A 16,926-nucleotide genomic window follows, 5' to 3' on the forward strand; every position below is an offset into this window, starting at 1 on the left:
TTATAGCTGGTGTTGCGTATAGTTAGGTAAAAGTACATATACACAGCTCTCACAGCTCTCCCTACACCCAATTACCACAACGCATGTATCTCATCGCATAGGCAGTTGTGCGTTCAGCTGGCACTGACCACTCAGTTCATCTGACGTCTTCCTGAGCCAAAGTTGAGGTTAAGATACCAGTCTGAATGCAAGCTCTTTAGAGCAAGTCATGTCCCTCTCCTCCCTGCCCATGCCTCAATTTCCTGATCTGTGCAAAGTACAAGAGATATGTATAGATCTGTCTTGTAGAGCTGTCCCAAGAGAGAGGAAAAGAAACAATTGCAAGATGAAGTTAATGAAAAATCACATTGGATTTCATTTACTATTGGATTAGGGGAAAGTCTGAACCAGTTGCTATTTTTGTAGCTTCCAACTCCGGCATGCATTTCTTGGCTCCTTCCTCTCCCACCAGCAAGATCTGATCCTGCCACCTTTTACGGGCAAGGGTAAACGTTACGCTTGGAAATTATGTCATTGATTGCAGTGTAAAAAATTCACGTTACATAGGGGTTTGGGAGTGAATAAAGATTTCAGGTTCCGATTTACAAAGGCTGCAGTTAACATGGCTCACTCAGTGAGAGGCGTCTGTTCCCATCCCTCAACTCTGGGCTGCCCCAGAGTGCAGGGCTGCATTCTCAGGACTGATGTCCTTCAGACAAGCCCTTCACTGGAGCTCCCTTGTCCTGCGCATCTCTAGTGGCTGCTGTCCAAAAAGAGCTTAAAAAGATCCCGGTGTAACTTTCCCAGAAGAGATGTCACCTCGATGTCTTTGCTAATGTTTCCCTCTCCCTGTAACACAAGGCCCGTCTGTGAGCTGAGTGTGTGATGACTGCCAGGGTTTAACTACGCAGGGCTGGGCTGTGTCCTTGGTTTACAGCATCTCTGCAGAGATAACCCTCCCTACTGCCATCAAATACCATTCCATGCAGTGTCTGTGTGCTGGTCCATGGGACAAAGCCCACTCTCAAAGCCAGGCTTCTCTGACACCCGTTTGTGGATCCTCTGCATTGAGTCTGCAGTAAGACATTGACTGATTCCAAAGTCCAGACTTCACCTTGCCTGCCAAAAAAAAAAAAAAGAAGATAAATAGCATGCTGGGAAATATATCAGGTAACTCAGCATTGGCTTAAGTCCTCACCTCTGTTTCTTCTGTCATGCTGAGCTTGCTCCAGCCCAGGCTTCTCGCTCATCCAGCTCTTCCTCAGCATGGGTTAGCTCTGCAGCAGAAAGCAAAGACATGAGAGATCCCGTGTTTGAGTTTCTTCACCATGCACCGCTGGTATAGCCTATCAGTACTAGCGATAGACAGGTTATTAAATTTGCAGCTTTATAAGCCTGCTTTGGTGCAGCAACTCTTTAGTACTGGTGAAAGGCCGGAAGGGCATCTTAAAGACAGTCACCAATTCCTCCTGTTCTTCCTCAAATCATAAGATACTCTCCCTCCTTCTGCTCCCCCATTCAAGAGGGAGACTGTCTCCACAACTGCAGCAGTTGGCTGTTCGTTCACAGACTAACTGCTTCAGCTCCCTGCCTTATTGCTATTCAGATTCATTTTCCCATCCCATCAGGCACTAATCCAGCAAAAGATGTTGGCTGGTTAGCAGAATCATCTGGGAAAAGTTGGGAGACCCTTAACAGACTTCCCTTTCCCATTGCCAGCCCCCTGCTACTAATTCAGATAGTCCCCAAAGCACTGGGGGTTTATTTTAGTTTCCTTTCTCTTTGTCTGTTTTCTTGTTGGTTTTGTTTTTTTCTCCTGGACCCAGCTGCATCTCTGCAAATTCGATCTCCAAAATGGAAGCTTGGCTGAGCTGGAAACTGTCAGCACCAATGGTTAGTAGCCGGCTGCGGCCACTTGCCAGGGAAAGGGGAAGACGAGTCCCCAGGCATCAAGGCAGCATGAAAAGTGACTACATCTGAACACTTCAGCACATGATTTCTTTCCCATTACTTTGATTCAAATCTCCCTTAATCCTCAGTTGCGTTAATGCAGTTAGTAGGTTATGAGTGCCGCATGTGGGTGCCACTGGATTTGATTCCTTCACACAATTGGTTGGTAAATAATTTAGTACCAGTTTTGTCTGGAACGGGACCTGAAAATAGCCAGGCTGGTTATAGCTTCTGCTTTCCCTCTTCCCGTGTTTTTCCCTCTCACCAGCACCAGGGGGGTTATTTGTGGAAGCACAGCTGGGCAGGGACTGCCATCTCATGTGTCACAGCATCCTCCTGTCCCTGCTCATCAGAATCGCTCTTAATTTATTTTCTAGAAGAGAAGGGAGGGGAGAGGTGGGTCAGACCAGAGTGCTGGAGCTACAGACAAGGAAGCACCTGAATGCTCCTGACTCGGAGTCTACAAACAGCAAGAATTTGCCCCAAATTCTGCTAAAAAATCCAGTTTTTCCTTTACATCCGGCACTTTCGTAACAGTGATATTTTCATTTATTCGAGATTCCTATGCTTCTTAAACTTAGCCCAAGCTAGACATGGCAAAGGCAGAAAATGATAATAACAAGGAAGGATTTCTGAGTTTGGGAAAAAGTCCTCGGTGAGCACGAAGACAAGAGTGTCAATGAAATGGCCAGGGTTATCTGAGCCAGACCAAATTTCAAGTGTTGTGATTTCTCTTTGGACACAGCCATAATAGTTTCCCTAACAACACCCCTCATCCCCTTTCATCTCTTGCTGCAAATCTTTCTGTTCTTATCCTCCTCAACAGTTGTCAGCTACTGACCACGGCACACCACACTGTCTCCTGTTCCCCACCCTACCACTCCATACTGGACAGCACCCTCCTTATCTGTGCAGGACTGAGTTTCACTCACCAGCGATGTGCTGTGAAATAGACTATGAATCCATACATCTCAGCATAGCTCCTAGTTCTGCTGAGGTTCCACTTGGTCATGGGGCACTTGGTCCATAGGGTGTTTTCCCTCTCCTAACTCTATGAAATAAAGACAGGAGATGACCTCATAGCGGTTTGGTGAGACACACTTGACTAATATCTGTGAATGCAGTAGGAGAGACACAAGAAACCATGGAGAAAATCTATTCTTGAATATTCTTCTAAAGAGAGGGTCTGGTTCAAACAAGCAACACTCAGAAGCTGATGGGCGAAATACTTCAGTTTGGAGTATACAGGAGATGGGACTAGATTAAAGATGTCTAGAGTCTTGATTTTCTGATGCTTGTTAAAGTAAACGCTCTTGGGGCCTCTCACAGTCACTGAGGCCAACCAACACAGAGTACCTGTGTTATCAAAGTCTCTTAGAGCTTCCAAAACAGGATGTTCGCGTCCACACTGCATGTTATGGGTGGTCTTTGTCCCATCTCAATACCTTAACCATCCAGGGGATTGTTTAGTGGAATGCTAGCTAATGTAGACAAAAATACACTTCATGGACCATTGTAACAGTACATGCATGCGAATTACCAAGCTCTAGCGCCAGAGACACTATTTAATATGCTACAACAGACCAGGAGCACTTCAATCCTGAGTCAGGTGCTCAGGGTACCAGACCAAAGCATTCATATTTGCACAGCCACGGGAGCAGGCTGGGGGCCACACTCCCCTCCTCAGACACAACCTGTCCTAGCATGGTGCATTTCGGTTGGCTGGCTGCAAATAAACCTGTTAGTCAGACCCCAGGGCCACGCTGTCCATCCTTACATCAGGTGGTTTTTGGGTTGTCTTTGAACTTCGTAACTGCTTGCAAACCTTCACCTCCCCACCCCAGCCCCCCATGTACAGCTTTCCAAATGCCTCTTATTGGACTATGCAATGGGCCTATGAAGTTAGCATGACTTTGTCTGTGAGGTGTCATTTATTAATATGAGGATTTATTTATACAGCATAGCTACAGAAAAATGAAAGCTGCTTATGCCCTGCAACGCCCTAATGCCACATCATTGTGCATCAGGGCTTTCTCTTGCTTTTTTCTGCTTTACCCTCCTGCTTTGCCCCTTTCCGGCTCGCAATTTCTTTCACCCAAGCAGTCTGAGGTGTTTTGTAGACAGGCTGCAGGAGAGATGCTCATGCTCAGTGAGGTCCAATAACCATTTCATAGAAACGGACACTGAGGCACGAAGAAATGAAAGCCAAAAAGTTCATCCTCAGGTGCTTAGACGCAGCAACCATTTTCAGCATTTATGGACCAGAGGAGTTACCTGTTTGTTGGAGATGGTACCGCTGCATGTTTGCAGATCCCGTTGGCTTCAGTGCGAGCAATGGTTGCTTAGCAACTTTGAGACGAAGGCCAACTATTTTGATGTCTGAATAAGGATTCGGGCATTTAATTTCAGGGACTGAAATTTGAAAACACTGGTGTAGGAGAGTAAATGAAGGCCACACACAGAGATGGTGACTGAGAAGTAAGGACAGAACCAAGCTTGCTCCTCAATGCCCATTCGAACCAGGAGCACCCACTTGTTCCCTCTCCAGAGATGTTTTGGACCTTTGGAGTTAGGAATCACCCTTTCTGTCCTGGCATGGCTAAAGCTGGGTCCTGGGACAGAGTTTCTGTGGAAATGGATCAGGTACTTTCAAAAGAGCGTTTGGCATGGCTGTTTACCCCGAGTTCCTGCAGCCAAAGCTGCTTTCCACACTGATGCCTCTGGTGACATGGACAGCAGAGAGGCCCATGGGCCAGTGGTGGGGCACTGACCTGATCGTTAGGAGTTTCCAGTTTGACTCCCAGACCCTTCTTGAGGGTCTCTCTTTTGCCCAGTCTGCAAAATGGGGGTAGTGGTGCTTTGACCGCCTTTGCCAAGAGCTCTGAGAGGCTTGTTTCCCTCCTACAAACACTACGCGAGATCTAAATAGCAGTGTTATTTCTATTGTGTTATCTCGATAGCGTGAGAGGCATAAACAAGATCCGCGTTTGCTGATGGTGACTCACTGTAAGCCTTTGAGGGTTGCGTGGAAGGGCTTGCTCTGATGTTTTTGCTGCTCTGAGATAGATTATTGATTCTCTTTATCTGGTGTTCGTCTTACAAACCCAAGGTGATGAGCATCCTGTTAGTTTCAAGAGCACTGGTGCTATTTTTTCTACTGCTTCAAGGGACACAGAATATGATCCAAGTACCCTCAAATAAGAAAAATATACCCAGGTCAACCTGGTTCATATCAATTAAACTGCCAGCTCCAGGATAAGGATAAAAAGTAAGGTGGGATAACAAAAGCAGACTTTGTCCAATGAGAGGGTTGGAAAATTTCCAATAAATTGTATTTTGTTTGTCTTGGATGGCTTCTTTTGTTTCTAAATTTATTAGGAAATGCCAGATCATTGAAAATAATGTCTTTCACCTGATTAAAAAAAAAAAATCCAGAAAGAAATCTCAAGAAATCGCAAAAATGTTGTATTTTGACATTGCTGCCACGAAAAAAATTCTGATCTTCCCAGTTATAAAAGGATTTGTTATTTTAGAAATGCAAGCTTATTCCCAGTAATTAATTTAAGAAAATGTTTGGAATATAACCGATCACTCTCTCTATACTTACCTATCAAGATACAAAAATAAGGATTTGGCTTTAACACAATAGGGATTTTACCATTCTTCTTGATCTGTAGCAGAAAAAGGTCTCTCCAGCAGCAGCTGCAACATCAACATTCCTTTCTTTGTAGCAAACCCTCCAGCCAAAAAATGCTAGGCTCAAAATTTACCACACCTCTTTACAAAAAGCCTGGCTCGGTTCTCCCCCTCACCCCACCTTCTGCCTGCCTTGAAAGCCATAAATATGAAGAGGCCAGCTGAAGTTAACTGCAAAATACCCACTTGCAAACAGGTGTAACAAAAGAACGAGTCTGAAATGAGCGCTCTGCAGAAAAGAGAGGGAGAGAGGAGGTGGGGTGGGGGGTGGGAAGAGGGGAAAGGGAAAAAAAAAACAACCTACATGATTGAAGGTCTTATAAATGTAAATGGCTTGGCAGAAAGGGTTTAGCAGCCCTGGGTAGAAGATTGCACTTGGTGTTCCAAGGCCCTTATTTTCAAAATCGCAGCACTGGAGCCTTTTCGAAGCTAGTCCCTGTGTTTGCTTTTTCAATCAGTGAATATCAGGTTGTGTCTTTTTTTTTTTTTTTTTTTTTTTTTTTTATCTCTGCTCTCGAATGTGCCAGGCTTAAATGAAACCTCAGAGAGAGAGAGACAGAATGTGAGCTGTGGTCCGGACCTTTGAAAGAGCTCATCCTCGCTGCTTTTATTGCTACTTATTTATGAATCTCCCCCTCCTGCCCCCCCCTTCCTCACCAAGTCCCATCTCTTGTTTTCCCGCAGCTAATCCCACCTTCCTTTTTGGATGTCTTTTTTATTTATTTATTTCCTCTACATTTATCTATATATTTTACACCAGTAAGTCAATCAGTTTCAAATTATTGGTCCCTGAGACAGATGTTTGGTGAGTCATTTAGCTGCGCGAAGTTCTTCAGACAGTTTGCTCTTCCACCTCCTGTTCATTTAAAGCATCTTTTGAGGCTGATTTTTCCTTTTCAAAATGTCTTTAACTGCCGAACGTTTGCTCCCACCGGGCAGTCTAATGATGTTGGACACAATATGTGTGAACATCTCTTTAGAGGCCATCTCCCCTAGGCTACATTCTTGCCTATAAAATCATTGTTTATTTAGTCCTTAGGCCTAGGAACCATCTGCAGTCCCCATGGCTCCTGTTGTTTTTAAAGTCCTATTAAGTTTCTGCACTTCTCCTCAGAGCATTATTTTATTTCTAAACAACCACAGACAACTTCCTGTCAACGCGGCTTCTGCCAGGCAAATTAGAGATGACAGTTTCATTCTTCTGACTATGGCGAGCTCTCATCTGATGTTATTTAATGTGAAAAACAACTGTTATATAGAAAGTGATTTAAAAACAATGAGGAGAAAAATAATAATAATAATATAAAAAGAAAAGATGGGAGAGGGTGGCCCAGAGACTCTGGGCTAAGGTGCTCAGACAGTGTTTGCCAGTCAGGAAAACATAAGGGACTGGAAGGCTCTACATAATGATAATAACAAAAGAGAATCAATGAGTGTTGACTTGATGTCATTTCCAATCTTTCTTTTCCTGACAGGAGCTGAAAACATTTTTGTTTGGTTTGATAGGGTTTATTCCTGCTTTCCCTCCTCCCCGTCTTTCCCCGCCTCCTATTCCCCCACTGTGCTGAGTAAGCACTCAGAGCCAGTGAGAGTGGCTGAGCCACATTCTCCCAGGCACAGCCTCTCTTGCCAGGAGCTATGAGCTGACGTCGGGGACACCAAAATCATCCCTTGGTCTTGACCAACATCTCAGGAGCAGGATGGTTTTAGTATCCAGAGGCACCTACCCCTTGCTGTGTAGCACTTCGTGTCTAGAAGAGATGCCTCACTTAAACATCTCTAGGTAGAAAAAATGAAGTCACTGTGCTAATGTTAGTGCCAGGAGAGGGATGTCTGAGCAGGTACCTCTGCTCTAGATCCAGGCTTCTTCTTCCTCTGCAGGCAAGTGGACTAGCGTAGTTCACGCCCACGCATCTAGAAATATTCTTCTCCGTAAAACCAGATGACACCATCCATCTGCCTACTGGGAAAGGTCCTTGGCTTGTGCGATCCTCCAGACTGTGCCCAAGTATTGCCGGTGAGAGTTCTAGCTGGCCAGGGCTACAACCGTGCCAGTCTGCACACTAATGGCAAAACAATAGGGACGACCAGAGCGCAACACCTGAGCCCAAGCTCCCTCCTTGACGATGAGACCACCACGGTGTTTTGGCCCTCCCTAGCTTCTAGAACTACCCTGCGGAACAATAAGCTGCTGGCTATGGCTTCATGCTGACTGCTGATGATGAAAGTGTAATCAGGCAAAAGTGAAAAATCTGTTAGAAAAAGGAGCACCCTGCGTGACCTCTGTGAACCAGCCAACGTCTAACGGCATCACTTTTGCCACCTGCAGATCAGCTGTGATAGCTGGGTAGGGAGGCTGCATTCAGTTGTGTTCTTAAGGCTCTTCAAGACATGGAGAGAGAGGACTGTAAATGGAAGTGGTTGGAAGGGGCTGATGTATTTTGGGAGGAAACCACACTACAGTAATGCTGTGGCTCTGCAGTTGAGCACTCAGATGTCAGGAAAGGAGGTTGAGGTTGCTTCTGTAATCTTAACTCTGTCTTCTTCTGAATGTGCATCATAATAAGGTTGTCAACCAAACCCTCACTTGGTGGAAGCCTGTGTAACTCCATTGAAGTTTAAAAAAGTGTGAAATTATATTGCATTATATTAGAAAAGAAACAGCACATTACACTACTGAGAAAAGAGGCTGACATCAATGGAGCCATGCTGATTGACACCAGACGAATAGCTGCCTTTTCCAGCAAACACAGGTTGGGTTTTCAGATAGTACAGTATCGTTTCAGGTGTGTGTTTCTGCAGCCTTAGCTGTAACGTTGCCATATTTCCACAACCTGTTTGTTTCCTTGACTGCTCACACTGTTTTTGCTCTGTCAGAGCAGTCCACGCTATCCTTATCAACTTAGATGGTTTATCTTCTCCCTATGGCTTGTATTCTAATCACCTCAGCTCCTACCATCTAGTCTGAATTTGCTTTTGAAACAGCAGGGTAGCCTTACTGAGGTACAATTCAGGGGGATATGGCAATTCCATTACTATGAAGCTCATTTAGCTGCACACTTGGGTGGTCTATATACTCCAGTAAATTTTCACTGTTTATACTGCGGCTGTGAATAATCTCTTGAGTGCTGCTCTATTCCAGATACATTTTCATCCATTCCTCAGCACCAGCATAGCAGAGTGCCTTCCAGTCATGCTTCCCTCATTTTCTCCTCAGGGGGGGCAATTTAGGTACATGATCACTTTGGTTTTGTTGCTTTTGTTTTTGACGTCTGTCTCAATGTCTACACTTGAGGTGTGCAGTAGAGAAGGAAAACTGAGGAAACGTCCCTAGTTCTCCAACTGAAAGATGGCTGAAGGCCGTGATGGCCATAGTTTTTGTGGTAGCTGCTTCTATAGAGCTTTTGAGAAACCTTTGACTGTGCTGCGCACCTTTGATGTTTCAGGGCTGACACTGTCATTCAGAGCCTCTTACCCCAGCAGGAAGCTGTGGTTTATATGGCTCCAGGGAAATACGCAGGATATTTGCAGAAGCCAAATGCATACAGGCTAAGGAGCGCAATCTTCTCCAGTGCTCCTCAGAAGCGTTGGGGAATTCTGGCCTGGTGGGACAAGATCAGAAGGAATTGGTCATTCCACAGGAGAGGATAGTGGAGTAGAGTGGATTTGCAGAACTAACTTTCTGTCTCCACTCCTTATTCCTCCATCCCAAAGGTGCATGAACCCACGCAGAGTGGACTTCACTTCCTGAGGTGTACCCACATTCAGTCCTTCTCTCTGTAATGACCTCCTCAAATGACCCTGGCAAGTCTCTTTGGGAGGAGTTCATCTGGTTTAATGTAGGTATAGTGAAAGTTTATCTATGACTGAGCTAGTCACCTCTGGCTCCCTTTAGAGCCAGCAGAGAGGAAAAGGTATTCCAGACGGCAATTCATCTCCTCCTAAAAAACAAGACAGGTCAATTGATTTCTGGAGAAGTCTGTTTCACTTTACAGAGCCGTGGGACACCAGTTGTGACTTGGTGATGAAGGGCTGAATCTCAGCCGTGGCCCTTCTTGTGGGACCTACAATGGAGAGAGCAGACATCCCACCTCACACAGGGTTAAGGAGGAGAAATCCTTTAGAGAGAGAGGGAATGTGTTCCTATATTGGAAAGGAGCTGTGGAGAACCGGAATTGGTGTGTTAGTATCCAAGAGAGGTGGAGTATGTTGCAAGGATGGGGTGGGAATGCTGTGATGAGAAGTAGCTGCATGGATCTGTTCCACTGCACAGCCAAATGGTGAGTGTGTCCTCAAACAAGCTTCTCCAGATGTCAGAGATACCTCCACACACAACATCCAGTTGTTCCCTTTATATACAGGAGAATGAAGGGGGAAAGAAGAGTAGAAATGGGGAGGGAAGGAAATTACTTTGAGCAATTACAATTGAACCGAGACAGTGTTTGAATATGACTGCACTGAAAACGGAAGGTCTTTTAGACGTAGGAAAGAAATCCTGGCTCATAGAGTCTGTGGAGAATGCAGTATTCAGTAACCACCAAGGCAGGCATACATTATAAATACATCTGTAACTACTGGGATAGGTGTGAAAATGTAATTAACTGGAAACCTACTGAGTTTAAATGGACTTTTAGTTGTTTCAGGTTTTTTTTCTTCTTCTTTAGCCCTCCCCCTCCCATTCTTAAGTTAAGTTTAGGCTTGTGGGTCCTCTAAATCCCACTGGCACAGTGTAATTTAGCAAAGGTTGTTCCAGCCGAAATTAAAATTAATAATTTCAAATAGGCAAATCAATGATATTTAAAAGCTCCCTCCTGTGTGTTTGTACAATCTGCACAGGTATAAAAGCTAATCACATCTTGCTGAGAAGAACGTTTGTTATCAGTTTTAAGTAGAGCTTGGCAGTTTGGGGGGATCAAACACCATGTTTCTTTCCAAAGCATGTGTGTGCCTCTGTAATTTAATATTACACATTAACTTACTGCTGGGGAAAGGTGTCAGTGGCAACAGGGAGGATCCAGCCAGGCCCCTGAGAGACGGTCCAGTTTGTGTCACCGTGAGGTTTGCAGATAGAAGGAAAGACACATAGAAGGGATTAGGCGCGATTAGAAACAGACAGTTAAAAATAAGGTTTCTGAGGGAATTGGTTGGTCGGACAGGGAAGGACTAGGTTTGGCTTATCTAGCAGCCATCCAGAAGAATGCCAAAACACAGACTTACTTCAAATATCCCTGCAAATGCCATGTTACATCAGCTCTAGCAGTCCTTGTTGTCCTTTGTTATGTTCGTAGCATTTTCAAATATCGCATACTTCATGAAAAAGCATCAGAAAAATTGTGGACTATACATTTCTTGTAAGAGTGTTCCTTTCTAACACTGTTAATTTATTTCTAGCATCCACCTGGAACTAAGATATTGTAAAAGCACTATCCATGTTTGTTCTCTTTAATATAATTTTGAGTGATATTGCTGTCTCCAAATACTACCCCCTTTCTAAGTCCTTGAAGACCTTCAGCTGCAATAATTTCTTGCAGCAAGGAGTTCCATAGGTCAGTTCAATTCTGGACGGGGCAGAATATATTCTATTTCTCTGCCAACTCCAATGTATAATTTATTTTCTGGATTAGTATTTTGCCCGTGCTTCTACATGAAAAGATCCCATTCAGCCCAGTGCTGTCTCACATGGAGAAGAAAAGCCAGCTGGCTGTGCTGAAATACTCTTTCAAAAAGTTCCAAGAAGGAGGAAGACTCTCACATTTGTATTCTCCTTGCAACATCTCTTAATAATTTAATTCCCATTAGAAGTGCCTGTGTTGTAGGGGGGGAAGATTTATAGAGAGATTTCACTCCAGGTTGGGTTTTTGTCTTTCTGTGTTTTCTTGGCATTTATCATGCATGTTTTAATTTGGATCTGAGTCTTGCTACCATCTGGTCATTATTGCAAAGAAATATTCATTTTCTCTGAGTGACATGGGCTTCATTCATCATGGAACTAGCTGATTGCCCCTCAGTTTTTTTTCCCGTTACTTGGAATGAAGTCTGAAGATACTTAGCACCAGACATAGCAGCAGTCAATAAAGTTTGCAAAGTTAGTGGCAGCTGGTAACTGGGCACAGGAAAAATTGAGAGATGCTTTTTAGGCCCTGATCCTTCCACTCTTTTGCACGTCATGCATTGGAATTGCAGCACTGGAGGCCAAGGCAACGTTGCAAAGGATGGGAAGTGAGCTAACAACTCCATTCCCCTTCTACTATCCAACTGTGAAGTGCTGTCACTGTCAGAGTGAAACTTGTAGGTTTTTGCTCTCACCTAAACACAGGAAAGACAAAAGGGAGACAATGTGCCCCAGAGGAATGTTGCGACAGCTATGCTCTGTTTCTGCTGCAAAGGGAACAGACCTCCAAGCGAGACAGCCTCAGAAGCAGTGGGAAATGCTCATGAAGAGGTCTCGAAAGCCATACTTCAAGCTTTGGGGGGAAATTAGACACAATCGCTTTCCGCCTCTACCATGCAAGAGCTTTCCCTGGATGCCTGTCATTACAGACAATGGTGCAGGGCCATGGGGAGCAAACAGAGGGACTTTTGCCTACTCTTAGGATTATTCAGCGTGTGCAGCGACCCACAACTGCGTCTGCACACCCTTTGCAAATAAATTGCTTGTGACTATTCTTTCCCTTCTCTGTACTTCCCACGTCCTGTTGTGTAGTTCCCTGGACTAATCCATCTTTGGTTCCCTTTGTTTGCAAACAGTCCTTTGTAGAACTTACTGCAAAGGGGGAGGCTGTGTGTGTGACTAGAGGGTAGAGGGGGCAGTCAAGAGGGTGTCTCTCAGTCTCTGAACATTGTGAAAGCTGGTGTCATGATTTTAACCCGGCCATCAGCCAAACACCACGCAGCCACTCGCTCACCCTCCTTCCACTCCGGGGGACTGGGGAGAGAACTGGTGAGGTAAAGTCAAGGAGACTCATGGGTTGAGATAAGAACAATTCACTAATTGAAATATTATAATAATAATAATAATAATAATAATAATAATAATAATAATAATAATAATAATAATAATAATAATAACTATACTATACTATAATATAATATAATATTATTATTATAGTAATATACAAGCAAGTGGTGCACAGTGCAATTGCAAACCACTCACTGACCAATGCCCAGCCTATCACTGACTAACAATCCCAGAGGAGAAAAAGCCCAAAATGAAAATCACTGAAAACGGAGAGAAAAGTTCTCAGCCAACCCTCATTTATGTATTGAGCAGAATGTCACATCATATGGAATGTCCCATTAGCCAATTTGAATTGGTTGCTCTGACTATGCTCCCTCCCAGCTTCTTATGCACCTGCACACTAACAAAGCATGGGAAGTTGAAAAGTCCTTGATTTCTTAGCAAAAGCTAAAAACATCAGCGTATTAGCAGCATTCTTCTCATATCAAATCCCATACTAAATCCAAACCACAGCACTGTTCTAGATACTGATAAGAAAACTAACTTTATCCCAGCTGAAACCAGGACAGCCGGGTATCAGTCAGAGGCTGGGACTAGGCAGTCTGAAGGGCTGACACCCCTCAGAATCAGCGTTTATGTACCTCTCCAAATGGGTATAGCTAAAAAAGGCTGGACAGGGGCAGATGGCAACTTGAAATCAGGCAGGAACAGAGACAGATGGCAATGTGCAACTAGTTGGAAGACAAGTTATTGCATGAGATTAGCTGGGAAGGGATGAGAATTGTAAAATGGGACTGATTGGGAATGTAAGTCTGTACAGTCATTTGTAAAGTTTTGAAAGTTAGACCACCATCCTAGCTCCCTTGGTAGTCTTGGACCTACCTACTTTTCCAAGCAGTGCAGAGCTACACAGATCTGTAGAAAGCAAAGGGACCTCCCAGGAATAAGATCTGGCCAACAATCTCACTACAACCTCTGGATTTGGCCCTAGATTTTGGCTTCTTTTTTGGAGAGAACAGGACCACTGGTAGCAAGCATTGCAGTTTAGTGTTCATCAACAGTTGTCACTGTTCCCAAGGAAATGTGTTTAACAGTTTTTGGACACACGGCACATTCTGTTGCACCATGTCTAGCATGGTTTCAAATGTAGCGGTCAACAACTGGAGAAGATGATAGAACAGCTTGCTTCAATTTGTAGCATCTGTGCCAGTGAGATTTTGGGGTTATGAATACCCAGTCTTCCTCCAACCTAGCAAGGCTTGGAGACAGAGAGAGAGAGAACATCTGTGAATTTGCTGGAGGGTAAAACTAAGCCCCATATTGGGTAGAGCCACCTTGAAGCATTGAAATGACTAGAGGAATTTGTTTGAATCAAAATTAATTTTTGCTCTTCCTAATAGGTGACTTGTTTGGAGGCTTTCCTCCTGCTCGAAGTGATCTGAAGTTGGTTGGATTCCTTTACTTCCAGTGAATTCGGTTGTGATGTATTCTAACACAAGCAGGAAACAAAGCAGATTATTTCTTTCTTCACTTGAGATCAAAGAAGAAGAGCTGCAGAATCATCGTGTGGTAGCGGAGGATGGGTAGGAGAGAACCAGGGGTGAGAGGGACAATAAAAATAGAAGGCAGTCCAGATGTTGACTGCGCACTAAAATACTGCCTTTCCTCTCTACAGATAGCACTGGATATTATTTTGTTTCTTTGGAACTCATTTTCTGAAAGTGTCTGCATGAGGAACATCTGCTCCCTCAAATCCAGACCTACAATTTGAATAAATTATCAATATCTGGCAGCAGCCCATTATTAATGGCTAGAGTTTCATAAGATTCTCCAGTGTAATAATAGCAGAGCTTGTGGCTGGCATTCCTCCCAGAGAGACTCATATTTGCCCCATTTTATTCTATTCTGTTTTCTGTTCTGTTCTGTTTTTCTCTCTGAATCTGAGCGTCATCAGTTGATTTTTACCATGGCTCTTGGCTCAAAAAAAAAAAAAAAAAAGAGAAAAAAGCCATTAGTATCCTATAAATCAAAAAGAAAAATGCCATCCTCAAACATAAAAGACTCCCCTGAGTGTTTTGCTATTATTACCTGTACAAGGTTGCACATGTGGCTTCAGAAACATCTTCTTCCATCAGAAATCATCAGGTAGTAAGATTTCTCACTTCCATGCAAGAGACAAGTTTTATTAACTTCCTTTTCAGCATATACCCTGGTAATTAATGATGCAGTGCACCTTTGAGGTGTCCTAATGTAGGCCGTTTATCAAAAACTGCAACTGCGTAGAAAAAGGACTATGTTCTTTCAATATGATAAATCCAAGCGCGCGCTGGGGATGTTCTACATCTCTCTTTTAAGTATAGCCTTTCCCTCTAATTGCAGGGTTTGACTTTCATTGCAAGTTCTGACAAATCACCTTCTGGTGGAGGGCCCCTCCCATGCACGTGTGAATGGCCACGCACTGAAAAAAAAACTAATCGCTTCCCACATTCAGCAGAGCACGTATCTAAACCCGCAGGAAGATTGTGCAGACTAATTTTTGGTGCCACATCAGGCAGCCTGTGACGAAAGTCATTTCTCCCTGAGCCTTCTGCATCAACCGGGAAGAAGGAGAAAGGAGCAGGGTGCTCGCATGGGTAATCTGCCCTATGTTGTCCCCTCAAACTAGCTTCTACTGTTTTACTCTCTTTGTTCTGCAGAGCTTGTCACTGGGAGGTGCCTGTTATGATCTCTAGTGCAGGGTCAGGACCTGTGCCACTGAAGTCACCATTGCGTGTCTTGATTTTTAGCAGGATTGAAACAGTTCTCCCAAGGTGTTTGCAGAAAGGGTGAAGGTATCTGTATTTAGCCCAGTCATAGATATGACCAGCCTTTGAAAAAAGGGCAGAAATGCAGACTTCAAGGTGCTTTGGACTTGGTCCTGATGCAAAAGTTCCATCGCCCCATAGGGAAAAAAATTGTAGAATAAAATAATATAATCATGTCAGCAAATATAGTTGCTGAGCAAGGAGCCTCCAGCCAAGTCCACAGGGTGCCCTTTGTCACTGCTGTTATTTGCTTAGAAATGCTGGTGCCGACCTAAACAGGAGGAAAGGCAGATTTCACAGGAGGTTTCTTGGCATGCGGGTTCTGCCAAGATCTGGACCAAGCAGCACCCTGTGTCCACCAGCTCCCACTGAAAGCAGAGGATGGCTCTGAATGGTTAGGCAGGTCCTATAGATGTGGAGACACTGATGGGACTGGCAACCCATCCCCAATGCCCTGCATGTACCCAGAGGGCCAGGGGTTCACCAGGACACAGAGACAGCCCTGGAGAGGGAAATCACTAGAACAGGCTCTGCACAGCAGCCCTCTTCGCATGGGTATGGAGAGCTTTGGGGCGAGTATTGGGGAACTGCATGCCAACATTTTCTAAGTAAATACTCCCTTAGCACACACCCATGCACAACGTCCTAAGGCAGCCCTGTCCTTAGGATGGGCCAGCTGTTTTTCACCCAAGAGCAACCCCATCAAGGGTAGGCTGATCGCTCTGTGAACAGTGTAAGTCCTGAATACATGAGCTCTCGTGCTGCCACAGTGAAAAGCTACATCTCATGCAGGGATGGTGAAGATGATTTAGTTAATTATGTAAAGTGCTTTGAAGATGAAAAGTGACATCTGAGTGCCAAGTATTACTATTAATAACAAAACATATACCACCTACCAGGTATTATTTCTTCTTCCTCTCTAAATGATAGAGTTCTGAAGTTCAGATAACACCAGCAGAAGTGGGTAGGAAAGCACAAGGCTTCCAACAAAGAAGTATTTCCACCTAAGCAACCCAAAATTTCGGAGTAGCCCATTTTCTTCATGCCCGCTTGTATGTTACCATCTCTATACCACAGCGTCCCAGTACCGATATCAAATCCTAACAGATTGCAAGTTTTGCATAAAAATCTGCCCTTCCTTTGTCTGGTCTTTTGTGTAGATACATGAAGCATCTCTATTCAAAGTCAAAGAATACATTTCTGTGAGGTTAACAATATGTTTAATTCTTCTTCATCAAATCACTTACACACGTACTTAAATTAGAGTACATGCTTTAGGCTCAAGAAAGCTGGGTGCCAAATTCTCATTGGAGCCCTAGTTTTACTGAAAGCCAGCAGTGTTAGGAAGGAGAGAGGGAGGAAAAATTTTCTCCAAAAATTCAAGCTCACGTGAAATGATGGGTTGTGTCACATGAAATGAGAGGAAAAACTGCAAAATTGGAATTTTTATACTGTACCAAGCAGGGTATAAACTACATTTCAAGCCTGCGTTGGTATTTAAACACATTTGGTATGTTCTTGCTGGGTCACTTCAAAGCT

At 44.1% G+C, this 16,926-nt stretch overlaps 1 protein-coding gene across 50 annotated transcripts in view; it reads left to right on the plus strand.

Moving 5' to 3' along the window:
- The window catches only part of CELF4 (CUGBP Elav-like family member 4), a 724,170-nt gene that overhangs the window by 461,611 nt on the left and 245,633 nt on the right, over positions 1–16,926 (plus strand). For 12 of the 50 annotated variants that reach the window (XM_086629073.1, XM_086629095.1, XM_086629062.1 and 9 more), the window contains exon 4: positions 102–107. The exons of the other annotated variants lie outside the window; for them this stretch is intronic. In XM_086629073.1, the coding sequence (XP_086485199.1) occupies positions 102–107 (6 nt within the window). The remainder of the gene's footprint in view (positions 1–101; positions 108–16,926) is intronic. 50 annotated transcript variants of the gene reach the window in all.

The sequence above is a fragment of the Tauraco erythrolophus genome, chromosome Z, assembly GCF_009769465.1.
Source record: "Tauraco erythrolophus isolate bTauEry1 chromosome Z, bTauEry1.pri, whole genome shotgun sequence".
Classification (NCBI taxonomy): Eukaryota; Metazoa; Chordata; class Aves; order Musophagiformes; family Musophagidae; genus Tauraco; species Tauraco erythrolophus.